Source organism: Ursus maritimus, unplaced genomic scaffold (genome assembly GCF_017311325.1).
Source record: "Ursus maritimus isolate PB19 unplaced genomic scaffold, ASM1731132v1 scaffold_13, whole genome shotgun sequence".
Taxonomy (NCBI): Eukaryota; Metazoa; Chordata; class Mammalia; order Carnivora; family Ursidae; genus Ursus; species Ursus maritimus.
This window is the reverse complement of record NW_024423675.1, coordinates 70,459,348-70,474,581: the sequence shown is the minus strand read 5'-3', so window position 1 is coordinate 70,474,581 and position 15,234 is coordinate 70,459,348. Positions and strand designations below refer to the sequence as shown.

Here is a 15,234-nt window from a genome sequence, read left to right as displayed (position 1 = left end):
TGTGTTCAAAGCTGAGCCCTAGTTTTCTCCCCTCGTGCAACAGTCTTAAGTCTTCCTTACTGTTTTAGCAAGTGTCAGAATATTCTTCCTCAACACTGCATCTCTAAGAAGCTTATTCAAAAGAGAAATGGAAAGCCTAGAGTTACTATGATGTACGCTGGGTGTCCAGGTATAGATGCCCAGTCTCGGGGTGTCCTGGAGGACCCTCCAGAACACAGGCCATGGTCACTGGTGCATGGCTAATGTAGACACTCAGTACTCGGTAGGATGACTCCTCTTAGCTGTGTCCTAGGGAGAAGTGACAGAAACTAGGCAGTACAGTCGATAAAAGGAAAGGCTCTAGTGAGTTCAAATTCTAACCTCTACTTAATAGTGGTAAAATGTTGAGCAAGTTACTTTATTCTATAAGCTTCATTTTTCATATCTAAAAAGAGGTTTATAAGACCTACTTCATAAACTGTGATGCAATTTCATTTATACTACAAATTTATTCATAAAACACACTATCAGTTGCCTAAAGTTTAGTAAAATCAGCCCAGCATCAGTCAAAATTCTTAAATTATCTCAAAATTTAAAACAAAGCCATGTACGTTTTAATGAGGTTTTACTGTATTTATGATTTTTTAAGCTAGTTTACTTTAGTATCAGGAATGCATTTATTTGTAAAAATTTGTTTCTGATTTTAAAAGTAGCCATGCTTTTTGCAGAAAATTCAGAGACAGCACAAAGGGAAAAAAAAAGCTACTCATAATCTCATCTTCCAAAGATCATGACTACAACAATTTTAGAGTACATATTTCTAGTCTTTATTATTATTCATTGTTTTATAAAAATTGGGTACTCTTCTGTAATCTACTTTTGTGTCTTAATTTATCATGAATATCTTCCCAAATCACTGTGTTAACCTTCTCTTGCAGTGGGATTTTTAATGGATGCGCACTGCCGGAAGTGTGTCTCACATCTGTGTACGTAAGTCTTTGAGTACATGCTGAGCATTTCCTTGGGACAAAGCTTAGATATGAAACTGCTGAGTCCAAGTAAGAGCACATGGTGGTCATTTTTCTTCAACAGCATGTCATTTGTAGCTGCCACTCATTAATACTCAGTTCTCCTCAACAGTACCAGGTGATCCTGTTTGAACATGAATCTGGTTTACTCCTTTAGCAAGTACCTTTAGGTCATTCACTAGAGCAGACACTAGCTATGAACAAAACATGGGGGCCCTGCCCTCTAGCAACTCACACTCCCGCAGGAAAACATTCAACCCACACCAACCATTAGGGCAGAGCTGTAGCTGGGGGTAGGGTGGGGGGGATGGATGTTCAGCAGGGAGACCCAACCCAGATCCAGGATCCACAATGGCTGTCCTGAGCAAGGGCACTGGAAGTGAGCCTGACAAAAGGCAGGAAGGACAGGTGCGGCCAGAGCGAGATGATGAGTTGGCAAGCAGATGGGAGGCACAAGAGTCACAAGGAATGAGGATTTTTTTAAAGTCTGTAAGATATCTTTTTTATCAGTAAATGGATGTTTCTATGGTGCTTAAAATACCTGTTCTACTAAGTAGTTTAACCTCCAACTTTATTTATATTATGTGTTCCTCAAACAAAGAAAAGCAAACAAAACAAAACAAAATACCAATTCTCAGTATGGCTAGAATTCTCATTTAAGGGAAGAAGAGTGAGGAGATGAGGCTGCAGACAGGGCCAGACAGCAAAGGGGTCTGCCACGCACCTGTATCTGGACTTCACCCCAAAAGAAATGAGATATTGGTCAAGGCTCTAAAGCAAATACATCTTTGAAACACTGCCCTGACTGTGGAGGAAGGATAGAGGCAAGACTGGAGATAAATGAGGGGGTCTGGTAGATACTTCTTGTCCTGGTTGCCCAATACCCAAACACCTATTTTGAAAGAACCCTAAGGGATGCAGAATCCTAATCCCTATTGCAAAGATGAAGGAGGTAGAGACCCTCTTCTGGCCCCCACACACCTACCAACGACAAGAATTCTAAATTCCCATATTTGCTCAGTAAATTGCTCCAGGCCCTGTGCTAGCAGCTATGGACACACCAATGAACCAGACAAAGTCCCTGACGAAGAAATGGGCCCTGAGAGTGGAAGTGAAAGGCACAGGGTCCGTCAGAAAAGAGAGTCTGGCAGTGTGCACACATGTCAAACTGCACCATGTTGTACACTTAATCTATAAGCCCCACCGCAGTCATCTGCAGTCCACCGGGCCATGATCAGTTTGTTCAGACTCATGAAAGGCATGCCATGCTGTACCAGCAGAGAAGGACAGAGAGCTGGTGACGGGCAGCAGCCAGCAGTGTGTGCTATGTTCGGGCACCTGCCTGAGTTCTTACACACAGGAACAGTAAAGCCCAGATTTGAGCCCACCGGCCTCCAAAGCCTGTGTATCTTTCACTAGGCCACACCCCCACCTAACTGCCCCATCTGAGTAATCTGGTTGCTGCAGGCTCCAGCACTGGAAAGGCCAAACCACTCACTGTAGAATTGTCCCGTGGATGTCCTTAGTCCGGAGAGCTCTCTTTCCTGAAGGTTCTCCCCGAATCATCAGGATTGAAGGGGAAACCCAGAACACTGGGCCTTTCCCTAATTCTGAAGCTCTACAAAACCCCTTAAAGGACAATGACACATAATATGAAAACCAGTGTCACTCAGTGAACATAGATAAAGATGCATGTATGCCTGTAAAAATTTATGCTTTGTTTATCCAGAATTCAGGATAAGAATCCAGTGTAAATTCATGAGTTAAAGCTAAAACAATTTATTCATAAGAGACTTCTTCAGGCTCTTATTCATCATCTATGGACTCTTTTCTGTTCAGTTCTAACAGTAAGCTCCTAAGTCCACAGTAGAGAGAAATATGGAAAGGGCCTCTGAGGCAGGCACATGGATACCAAGAGCAGTAGGAACTGCTGAGAGCTGACCAGGAGAAAGCAAAAGAACAGGAAAACTAAAATCTGAAAGGCACAAAAACTCCAAACAAATAACGGCAACAGCTGTCCATGGCTCAGCAGTCCTATACTATTTACATCACAACATAACAAATTATGTTTAAAATGTTTACTTGAGATCGTTAAAGAAGTTTATACCACATCCTGCACATTCTATTAAGAAAGCAGGGAAATAACATATTTTAGAAAGACTGCCATCCTAGATGGGAGATTTTGGTGCTTAATGAGCAAAAACCCAAAACTGAACTATCCAGAAAACTCCGCTGTTTCAAAAAGACTTACTTTTCTCTCATCCTGGTTGGCAGTGGTCTCATTATAAGTGACTTCACAGTTACTTACCACCGTCCGGGCTAAAGCACTAACAGGAACAGTACACTGTTGCACGCCCTCAAGGCACTTCGCACGCACCTGTGGGCTCTGCAGCTAGACAGGCATGCTGAGGGGCGTGACAATTTAGTCCACACTACAGTAAACGTTCTATAATAAAAGCAGTGGATTCCCACTTACTGAGTAGTACTTGTTTATATGGAAAAGGACGCTCAGGAGCTGGTTTTTCTTGGTTGGCAAAGGCTCTGATTTACTGTCTGACTGAAGACAAATCATTTAATCTCTTTGTAGATCACTGATTTCCTTTTTAGTAAAATTTAAATAATGATTTACCTCTCAGTTTGATAGATTTTAAACTACTACTACAAAATTCTTTAAAAATATCTTATTTTATATAAGTAACTTAAACCTTAAATAACATATTTTTAGTCTATGAATATTTTTCCAAAAGAACACCTTACAAAGAAACAGACATCTAAAAGCAAATTAAAATAAAAAGTTATTGGGGCGCCTGGGTGGCTCAGTCGGTTAAGCATTCGCCTTCGGCTCAGGTCATGATCCCAGGGTCCTGGGATCGAGACCCACATTGGACTCTCTGCTCAGCAGGGAGCCTGCTTCTCCCTCTCCTGCTGCCCCTGCTTCTCCCTCTCCTGCTGCCCCTGCTTGTGTTCCCTCTCTTGCTGTCTCTCACTGTCAAATAAATAGATAAAATCTTTAAAAAAATAAAATAGAATAAAAAATAAAAAGTTATTTATGCCTGTTATAAAGCTTTATAAAAATAACTGACAGCATTAGGGTTGCCTTATTTTCAAACTAATAAAAGAAAGCATGCAATGAATTTCTCTGCTTTACCAGTGTACAGCTCTAGCTTCTGTGGAGATAAGATCTGTTTTAATGACCTCAATTACGTGGACTTTCCCTCTTACCATTAACCTTTTATTGAAAGAGGTGGGAATCCAGCAAGGAAATAAATCTACACATACGTTGTTGCAAAGGTTCTGCCAAATACACTGAGATGCCAATCTCTGGCTTCTCCCTCCCCAAGAACAAACTGAAGTCAGGTTACAGCAGGAATTTGGTCAGCTCCCCTGGTTCCTATTTCCCCTCCAAGCCTCAATAATGAGCACACACATGAAGGGGGAGGTCTGAAGGACAAGAGTGCAAATACCAAGACAGCAGGATGAGATAAATGGCCAGTTTCATAGGGATCCAAGTTGTGTAGGGCCTGAAATCTACACATTTGGGATCTTTCTTTAAAAAAAAAAAAACGGAGGGGCGCCTGGGTGGCTCAGCGGTTAAGCGTCTGCCTTCGGCTCAGGGCGTGATCCTGGCGTTATAGGATCGAGCCCCACATCAGGCTCCTCCGCTATGAGCCTGCTTCTTCCTCTCCCACTCCCCCTGCTTGTGTTCCCTCTCTCACTGGCTATCTCTGTCAAATAAATAAATAAAATCTTTAAAAAAAAAAAACCACAAAATTATAAACACAAGACCTCTGAGGTCTTTCCCAGTGCCTTGGAAGGGGCTCGTGAGAGGGAGAAACCCTGATGCCTGATCTTCATTAGCTTTACAGTAAATCTACCCCATAAATGACACCCAGATTAAGGTTCAGAAATGGGGCAGAACCTCAGATTACGAAAACAGCAGCCCAGAAGGGATTAGAGATCTCCATATGTCTAGAAGATTAGGTCGCTGGAAATGACACAAAGGAAGTGAGAGGTAAGGTGGTCAAGAAATAGTATGTATGGAAAGGTGAGCAGTAGGGCTTGGCACAGCTAAAGTCTTCTTATTGGTTTTCACAAACACAACTAGTAAGGGGAGCACAAGTGGCATTCTGAGACGACAGGAATGACAAGGTCAGGGGAAAATCACTATGGCAGAGCTTAGGGATACCAAGAGATGGGGTGGTGAGAAAATCAGAACACCAAGAATGGGTGAAGGCTGTGCCCTGGCAGAGAGGGTAGCCCATAACAGCCAGGTCCACACACGGACAGGTCAAAGAGCAGACGGAGACGTGAGGCCATGAGAAAACAAAAGGATGACACTACAGAAAACTGTGGAATACTGCTGCAGACCAAACAACATACTTGGGATGTGAACGGTCAGAAACCTGATACTGCAGACTTGCTCCCCAAGCTTTTCTCACTCTCTGAATCATCTTCTCAAATGCTCAAGCCAAAAATCTGGAAGTCATTAGATATGCCAACACCTCCTGTCTTTCGTATCAAACTCCCCTCCAAGTTCTCTCCACTACCATATTCAGGTTTTCACTTCTAAAACTTCTTTCCTGCACTACTGCAAAAGCCCTCTTCTCATGAGATACAGACTGACTCACCGCACACCATCATCCTACACCTGCCAGACCGACTCTCCACGGTAAGATCCGATCACATCTCTTCCTTGCCCCAAATTCTCTATAGCTTCCTGCCATTTCCCATCTCTAAGCAATGTGTCTTTTCTCCACTTCCTCAGACGGCCTCAAACATTGTTTCCTCTGCAGGAATGAATGGCCTCTTGCCCTTCTTTCACCTCCCAACTCCTACTTCTCTAAAATTCTGCTCAATTGCCCCGTCCTGCGCAGAAGCTTCCCGGCCCCTCCCTGGCCTCTCCGTCCCCCCTGCCCTAGTCTAAGTTCCTTGTCGCCAGCGAACCCCGTCTTTTCCTTTCTTTCTGCAAGGGCCCTGGAGCCTCAGTTCAGGACAGCCCAGAGATGGCTGGGCGGAAAAGCACCCAAGTTTTGAGACGCGAGTGCAGAGGTCAGAGGACGCCTCTTTGGGGACGATCACACCAGCTGAGTGGCCGGACAGATGAGAAGAGTGGCCCCGGAACTGGCACACATCTCCGGCGGGGAAGGTCAGGACGACGCCAAAGAGGAGAAAGCAAGGGGCACAACTGTGGGGTCGGGCGGCCAGGGAGTGAGGTGACAGGGACGGAGAGGGCCAGGAGGGGAAAGGCGGTGGGCGGCCAGTGTCCCAGGTACCCGGAGGGGACGAAGGGCTCGGACCGGGGCCCAAGGACCCGCGACGGGGCTCACGGCCGGGGCTGCCGCGACGGCGCAGAACGCGAGCGCAGCCCGGCAGGCCGAGAACGGCCCCAGACGGCGCTGACCCAGCAGGCCCGGCCCTACCTAGAGATGCGCCAGCACAGCCAGAGACTCGCCCGCACCGCCCTCAGCCGAACAGCAGCCGCCTGCGCACTTCCGCTTCCGTTCCGAGCGCTTCCGCTCGCGGAACCGCCCCGTCCCGGGGGCGGGGCCTGCGCGGTCTGGCCCCGAGGCGCGGGGGACGCGAGCTGCGCAGGCGCCATGCCTGTTGCCTCGGAAACAGCGCGGTGCTTCAGAGGTCGGGGTAGCGCGGTCCCAGGCCTCGCGTGGGCGTCGGCAGGACGTAGCCTCTTTCCCCTCCTTCCCGGTGGTGCTGCGCTAGCGTCTGGAGGGTGGCTTGAGGCCGGCTTGCTCGGGCTTGTTCGGGCTTGTTCGCCTGCGGGCGTGTGGGGACTGACGGTGACCGGAGCCCCTGGAGCCCGGTTTTCGAAGGCCCAGGGGACCGCAGCAGCCGGCTCCGGAGAGGGTCAGGCTCGCCTGGAGCGCTGCCGTCCAGGAAGGCTGTGGGCGGTTCCCACGCTGTCCGAAAGCAGAGCGCTCTGCGGAAGCTTCCCGAAGTCCGGACAGTGCAAAGCGAAAACCTGCCCTCGTGCAGTCATGGCTTTTTTCATGCAAATGAAAACCCTCTCCGGATTTCTTGGGGTTAGCTTCCTAAAATGGAAGTGGGGTAGCAAACGTTACCATCTCTGAACTTGCCCATTTCCATGTGAAGCATGGGGAGAGGCGCTGGGAGTACGGAATGGGGTGTGTGACCCTGGGCAAGTTGCTTAACCTCTGTACCCTCCGCTTCCTCAACTGTGAAGTTGGGAATAATGGGGCTTCCCAGGCAGTGCTTACGAAGAATAGGGCAGAGCGCTTGGCCCATGGTAAGCGCTTCGTGCATTTGAGCCATTTGTTGGTATTGCCGTGAAGAGGACGATGATTATAATTACCCTCGAGTCCACATTATTTTACTGGGCAGCTTTTCCAGTCTGAATGGAGTGTGCGAGAGTTGTGGGGAGGACAGGGACAGGTGCGGAAGCATGACGCTTTGGAGAAATTTGGGTGAATGTAATGTGGTCATGAGGGAGTGGTGGCAGATAAAACTGCATGGTGAATAACATCACCTGGTCGTGCAATGTCTCATCTCAGGTTAACACGCTCGGACTCTGCGTGTAAGCACCATATCCACTATTTCTGAAACCGCTTTAAGATCAGTAAAGTTCACGTTCAGGACATGCTCCCTCAGGCTCAGATACCAGATGACACCCACTGCCCATTCCTCCAGCTGCCATGACCCCTGGTAGCCAAGTGTGATGGCAGAAGAATAGCTTTTTAACCAATCTAATTTATTTTGAAGTAAGTTACTGACAAAGTAAAATTATTAATAACAATTTATTTAAGCTACATCTCAAAACCTGTCTGTACACACGACATAGTTGGGTTGCTGCAAGCCCTAGGGATCGAGAGGCTTCAGTTGAAGTAAAATGACCAGATATTGTTCTCTTCGGAGTCTCTTACAAAGCACTTGACAGAGCAAGTGCTCAAAAAGCATTACCAAGTTGAAGTGACAGCACATATATGTATTAAAAGTTTTGGGAAGTAATCTCTCCACTCAGCATACAAGGCTCTCCTTTCCTGTTGATTTTTTTTTTTTTTTTTTAAGTAAAATCAACAGTGCTCAGCACCTGCTACTGGTTGGGTAACACATCAAGAAGGATGTGAAGTGGCCTCTAATCTTAAGGAGCACGCATTGTGGTAGGGAAGAAAGATTAACATACATTAAATATTAGGAAACAAGTAAAACATCGTGGAAAGTCTATAACATTGGATGAAGGAGGCAGAAAGGAGCTAACTTGTGAACTGAGCCTGGAAGGAAGCGGGATCTCAGAGTTAGAAGAGGAAGGTCTGGCAGGCAGAAGGAGCACCTAGGAAACAAATGGAGGTCGGCAGGAAAACCACTCACAGTCTGTGCAGAGCCAGGCTGAGGAGGCAGAGGGCAACAGGCCAAAAAAAGCCCTCTCTGACTGCTTGGGAGAGTCCCACCACTTGGCAGTCTTATCTACCTCAGAGCTTCTGATAAGCATCTCTGCCTCCCTCCTACATATACACACATGACCAAGGATCAACAGACATTTGAGGAAGACAAACAGTAAAAAAGCAGAAAACGAACTAGGAAAAAGAAAAATTTTAAAAACATTATTATCTGCAGTCTCTGAAGATAATATATCCATGAGAGAAACAGAGAGGAGTATATAAAAGAACATTCCAAAAATGAGATCTCTTGAAAATTATACAAGAAATGATAAATTTAAAAAGTGTTTAAAGTTAGAATATAAATCTGATGATATCTCTCAGATATTAGAACAAAAAGAATAAGAGATGGAGAAGATAAAACATAAAATTAGAAGAGTAAAGTTTGACATGTGAAAAATAGGAATTACAAGAAAGAGAACAGAAAATGAAGAGGAAATTACTCAAGAAGTAATTCAAGAAAACTTACCAGACCTAAGAGACATATGCTCAGATTGAAAAGTGTTGCCAGTGGACTCTGGGAACCAAACTAAGGGTTACAGAAGGGAGGGGGTTGGGGGGTTGGGGTAATATATACCTAATGAATCGTTGAACACTACATCAAAAACTAATGATGTACTATATGCTGGCTAATTGAACATAATACATACATACATACATACATAGAAAAAAGAAAAAAGCGAAAGGTATTGCCAAATGCCCAGCACAACAAACCTAAAATGATCCACACTAAGGCACATCACAAAATATCAGGACAGCAGGGATAAAGAAAAGATCTTTAAACATTTCCATAGGGAAAAATAAAAAGGTCACATGTTAAGTTTTGGAAATCAGAAGGGGATGGGAATTCTCAACAGAATCACAAGAAGCTGAAATTCAATGGAGAGTTAACTTCAAAATTCTGAAGAAAATAATTTTAACATGGAATTCTACTCACAATCAAACTATTAGTTAAGTGTGAGGGTAGAATAAAGCTATATTGAGGTATGCAGCTCAAAAATATTATCTACCAAATACTTTATTCAGAAACCTGCTAAAGGATACTCTCCAAAATTAAGAAGTCAAGAAAGAGGAATGTTTAGGACTTGGGTAGCAGGGAATCCAAGTGAGGAGAGAGGAGGGGAGTCCTAGCTAGAGACCCTTTAAATTGGAGCAGGAGGTCTCCCGGGGACGTAGTTCCAGGAAGCTGAGCCCCGTGGAGTACCTGATGCGTCTGAATATTTTAAAAGAAGATCTTTGGAGTTTGGTGATGGTAAGGAATAGGTACATAGAAAAGTCAACAAGCAAATAAATTAGGCAATTGTCGAGTCCAGTAAAGACAAAAAACTGTACAAAAAAGAAAATGTAATCACAGAACATTCTTCAGCTATGAATAATTACATAGTTTTAATGAGGTAAATACAGAATGGTAATTTATATAAATGGATGTTATAATTACTTTTTGAACAAATGGGAGGTGAACTTCTATGTGTTCATAAAAGTGTGTGTGTTGGAAATCCAGTGGAAGAGCTAAATCCCTGTCTGCTAGAGCTGGGAAGCCCACAGACAACATATGCAAGTGAAACAGACAGACATAGCATTAGAGACCCTTTATAAAGAAATGTAAGAGTAGAGGTGCCTGGCTGGCTCAGTCGGCTAGCATCCACCTTTGGCTCAGGTCATGATCTGGGGGCCTGGGATCCAGCCCCACAGGCTCCCTGCTCAGTGGGGAGCCTGCTTCTCCCTCTCCCCCCACCCCTGCCCCACCCCTGCTGGTGCTCTCTCCTGCTACCTCTTTCTCTGTCAAATACATAAATAAAATCTTTTAAAAAAAGAAATATGAGAGTAAATTTTAAAAATAGCTAAGAGTTAAATTAGAGGAAGGAATTGAAAGTGAGAATGCTTAGTGTGGGCAATTGCTATTTTTTTTTAAATAAATCTAGAAATACCATTTGACTTTTAAAAATCTGTATTAATACGATAAAAGGAAAAAATTTAACTTCAAGTTTTAAAAAGTTAAGTGGGGCGCCTGGGTGGCACAGCGGTTGAGCGTCTGCCTTAGGCTCAGGGCGTGATCCCGACGTCATGGGATCGAGCCCCACATCAGGCTCCTCCGCTATGAGCCTGCTTCTTCCTCTCCCACTCTCCCTGCTTGTGTTCCCTCTCTCGCTGGCTGTCTCTATCTCTGTCGAATAAATAAATAAAATCTTTAAAAAAAAAAAAAGTTAAGTAACTTCTACAAGTGGTAGTAAGTGGCACAATTATTACTCAAACTCAAATATGTCTAAATTCTATAGGCTTTTAAAACTTTTTTAGAACCACAGTGCATGACAGTGAAGGAAAGGATAAGCCAAAGATTCTTTTGCAGGCTCCTTTCCCAGGACAGTAGAAAAGTTGACCATGGGTATCAGTGTAACAAAAGCAAAAAAGTTACATGTGATTATTCACATCCTTTCCCTACCTCCTGCTTGACACCACACGTAAATGCTTCCCTTGCCCTGTTGTGCACATCAGACATCCGCTTGAGGGGGTCCTATGTGGCTCAGTCAGTCATGCGTCCAACTTTTGTTTTTGGCTCAGGTCATGATCTCAGGGTCACGTGAGATGGAACCCTGGGTCAGGCTCCGCACTAAGTGTGGAGTCTGCTGGGGATTCTCTCCCTCCCTCTGCCCCTCCTCCCCTTTCTCAAAGAAGGAAGGAAGGAAGGAAGGAAGGAAGGAAGGAAGGAAGGAAGGAAGAAAGAAAGAAAGAAAGAAAGAAAGAAAAGGAAAGAATGAACAGACATCAGTTTGGGGGAGAATTTAAACTTGGGATGGCAGATTTATGTAAAAGAGAAAAATAGGAAAGGGAAGAAGAAAAAAGAAACTAGGTTGAAAGTAGGGAGAAGGGAATTAAGGGAGAGTAAAATGTTGAAGAGAAAGACTTCACATCAACTGTGAGAAAGAGAAGAAACATGGAGCGTGAAATGAATTTGGGAAGGACAGGATTAGGACGGGTTTCTGTTGGTAACAAATAGCCTTCAACACTTATTTGGAGTTAGCTTTAATTTTATCTGAATGCTGAACTGAAATTCTTTGAATGCAACAACCACATGGGTTGATGTGGGTTTTTTTTTTTTTTTTTTTTTGAGAGAGAGAAAGAGAGCACTAGAGAGAGAGAGCAAGCACAAGTGGGGGCCAGAGGAAGAGGGAGAAGCAGGAGGCCCAACGAGGGGTGCCATCCTAGGACCCTGGGATCATGACCCGAGCCAAAGGCAGACACACAACTGACTGAGCCACCCAGGCGCCCCAGGTTGATATGGTTTTATTTGAATAATAATTCACCATCCAAAAATTGGGAAAGAAAAAAGCCACAGCCATAACAACATACCGACTACTACAGGGTTGATCCACCTTAAATGTTATCAAAGTGCTTTATTGCTGGTAAAAATGGCATACAGAAAGAAAGTGTGCCTCTTCCTCTACTGGTCATCATTATGTTCACTTGTGACTTCTGGGCCCCAGCAGCCTTCATGCAGTCATGGAAGGGAGCTAACCCAACATTTAGGTCAACAATCTGAGAACAGTGGAGCAGAAAGATGGAGGGCACCTTGTGCCTGGACAATATGGTTGAACCAAAAATTAACTCACACTAAGACCACTCTACCTCTTAATTCTATTTGATGATGTCCTTTCCTTATAGGTAAGAGTGTTGAAATAGGATTTCCTGTTACTTGCTGCTGAAAGTATCCTGTTTCAGCTTCTGCCCATGAAGGGGCAATTCCTACAGAACTTGTTCTTCCACTTTAAACAACTAGAAAACTAGACAAAATATATGAAATTACTATTTTCAGGCAGTAGAAACAGTAAGTGGAGGATGGAGATTCCTGAAGGAAGGAAAACAATCTGGTGACTGCCCTGATTTTCTGCCTAGATCAGCAAAGAAAATTAGTGAGACGAAAGCCTGGTTCTTTGATGAGATCAATGAAACTGATGAGCCTGTAGCCATATTGACCACAATATGGAAGACAAGGATCACACACTAACGATGGAAGATGGGACCCCAGATCTTACTCACACTGAAGGGTTACCTACACTGAAGTGTTAAAATCTGGGCAACTTTAGATGAGATGAACAAATCCCCTGAACCAAAGAAATTACCAAGGTTGACCGAAGAAGAAATAGAAAATCTAAGCAGCGTCTGGGTAGCTCAGTCGGTTAAATGGCTGCCTTTGGCTGGGGTCATGATCGGGGGGGCTCCTTGCTCACCGGGGAGCCTGCTTCTCCCTCTCCTGCTCCCCCTGCTTGTAAAAACCTTCCAACAGAGAAAACTCCAGACCCATGTAGCCTCACTGGTGAATTCTATCAAACATTGAGGGAAAACATGTTAATCCTATACAAACTCTTTCTGAAAATGGAAGACTTCTCTGTTCATTGTGTAATGCACATAGTGGCAGTAAGCAGGTCTAACTTGACTTTGGACCTCTAGCCCTTAAGGCAGGTGAGTGCATGAATGAATAAATGAGTAAAGGCCGTGTGCTTTGGGTAAGTAGGTCTGACCACGGCCCCCGCTGTAAACAGAGATGTCCATAAGCCAGTCTCGGTTTTCCCATTTGCCTTGAATGTGGTTGGTTCAGGGGTGACCTATGACTTAGTTTGAGCCCCTGAGAAATGAAGGTAGTGGTGGGTCATTCCTAAGACACTCACACTGGGCCCTTAACCTGAAAACAGCTATACTTGTTGCCTTTATTAACCTACTAATGTAAATAGGAACAGTTCCAACTACCATTGAAAGAAACAAAAGTTTGTTACTATTCCTAAAATAAATCCAGACTCACCAATCATGTCCCTCCATACCTAGCAGCAAGGACCAGCATACAGTTTGAAAGCACTTTACAGTCATTACTTGTTAGTGATAATGACTGATAAACAGCCACGGCCCTGTTCCCATTTTCCTAAAAGAAAATAGTATTTTGAAAGCAAACCTTGATGGAGTGCCAGTGCTGCCCCCACTCTGTTTCCTGGGAGGTGGTACGGGGGGAGGGACTAGTAATTTAATGGTGTGCAGGGAGGAAACTGTTGAAAAGCAAGGAATGCAGCTCAAAAAAGCATCCCTTACATTTTGAGATTAAGAAATGTGCTGATTTGAAGGTGAAAAGACATTTGCCTAAATTTGTCCCCTCTTTTTTTTTCTCCGATACTTAGGCTGTTTATTGGGGTCCCTTTCTCTCCAGCCCATTTGCTGGAGTAGGGCTTTGCAAAGCTGGTCTCCTAGCAGCCGAGTGCAGAAGGCCCATTCGTATTACAATGGACGGGAAGGAAAGAAAGAGCCTGCTCTGTTTAAACTGCCTCTGTCTTCATTCACAGCCTGATGTCCGTCTGCATTGTGACACCCACAATAGCACTAAAGGACTCATTGTGGCCGAAAACAAATCAAAACAGAATAAGGGATGCTAAGATAAAAGAGTCATGCAACAAAATTGCTTAAAAAATCTAAGTCTTACATCTGAGATTTATGTTACCTTTTGGCTGTGTGGCCTATTGACCGGTGTTTATAATGACCACTAGAGTTTAATAAACAAAAAGATAAATGGGGACTTCATGTACATTTTTAAGGGTGCTCCCACAGAAAGGGTGGGTATGCTGGGTTGGGTTGGAAGCTGTTTAATAATTATCGTTCTTTGTTTGCACAACATTTGGGGAGCCGCACTCCGCACTTTGTGTTTATTTTCCTTCTGATAAACATGCCCGAGCTATGCCCATGTGGCCCAACAGCGTCCCCCATACAGTCGCTCTCACCCGCCCCCCACCCCCTGCCCGAACCAACATCAGATGTTGCGAGAACCCACGCCCAGTTCAGCAGGCAACAGGTGGAAGGTTGAATAGCTTCACACGTTTTTCGGGAGAGGGGGGGGGGGAAAAGAGGGGGAAAAAAAGGAGGGCGGGAGGGCAGGCTTTTGGGAGCCGATTTAAGGATTAGATCAGATGTTATTGCTAGTGAAAAATTAAACAGCCCGGTGCTCTGGGGAGTGCAGATTAATATATTTAGTGACTGTGCGCACAAAGGCTGCTCATTGTGGCCACGTCTGAATGCCTGTGAATAGGATGGAACATATGCGGCCTGTCACCGCAGGTGCCCACATCTGTTCTTCCCCGGGCAGATGCTCACAGAAAAGGGGAGGTGGGGAGGCCAGGGAAGGACAGCGTGCTCGAAAGCTTCGCCTCGTCCAGGGCTCCTCGGCCGCGGCCCCGGGCTGCGCTGGTCCGGCGGGGACGCTCCGTGGGGAGGGCCAGGGCCGCGCCACGTTTCCGGGGGACTCCGTTTTAGAGCCTTGGGGCGCCGGGCCGAAGCCCCCACTTGCCCCCTCCCCCGCCGGCCGGGTGATTGACGGGCCGCCCCAGGGACCAGGCGACAGGTGCCCGAGACCTCCCCGGGCGGGGGCGCGTCCTGGGAGAGTAAGGCCTGGGGAAAGGCCCGGCCGAAGACGTCCCTCGACGCCTTTTCTTCCCTTCCTCATTGTCCTTAAAGTCCCAGGCTGCAGTTTCCAGGTGCGACGCGTGGGCCCAGGACCGAGCGGTAATGCAGGTGATAGGGAGTGGCCTGCCTCCCAGGCCTGGCCGCGCTTCCCGGCGTCGGCGTCCGGGATCCCAGGGGCAGCACCTCTCCGGGAGTGCACAAAGGGCGCGTCAAGGCCCGGCTGCAGTGCCCGTAGTCCCCGCCAATCCTCGGGGTAGTCTCAAGGGCCCCTCCCCGCTGCAGGGACGTGGCGGGCGTGGAACCGTCCCACAGTCCACCTGGGTCCGCAGGGTGGCCCAGCGCCCCCTCACGCCGCATCTGCCAGTGGCTGCGGGGGGGGGGGG

General features: G+C 46.0%; 2 protein-coding genes across 13 annotated transcripts in view; one reads left to right on the top strand and one right to left on the bottom strand.

The window, feature by feature from the left end:
* FAM120B (family with sequence similarity 120B) overlaps window positions 1-6,509 on the bottom strand; it is a 107,697-nt gene extending 101,188 nt beyond the window's left edge. For 8 of the 12 annotated variants that reach the window (XM_040628083.1, XM_040628087.1, XM_040628082.1 and 5 more), the window contains exon 1: window positions 6,428-6,506. The gene's annotated coding sequence lies outside the window, so the exon portion shown is untranslated. Of the gene's footprint in view, window positions 1-6,427 lie in introns of all 12 variants that reach the window. The other 4 variants (XR_005834437.1, XM_040628090.1, XM_040628091.1 and 1 more) reach the window with 3 other exon arrangements.
* On the top strand, window positions 5,582-7,699 carry LOC103660783. The gene is made up of 3 exons (XM_040627499.1): window positions 5,582-5,676; window positions 5,978-6,641; window positions 7,671-7,699. Exons 2-3 carry the CDS (start codon window positions 6,011-6,013, stop codon window positions 7,697-7,699), a joined length of 660 nt encoding a protein of 219 aa, XP_040483433.1. The 5' UTR covers window positions 5,582-5,676; window positions 5,978-6,010.
* The last annotated feature ends 7,535 nt before the right edge of the window (window positions 7,700-15,234 follow it).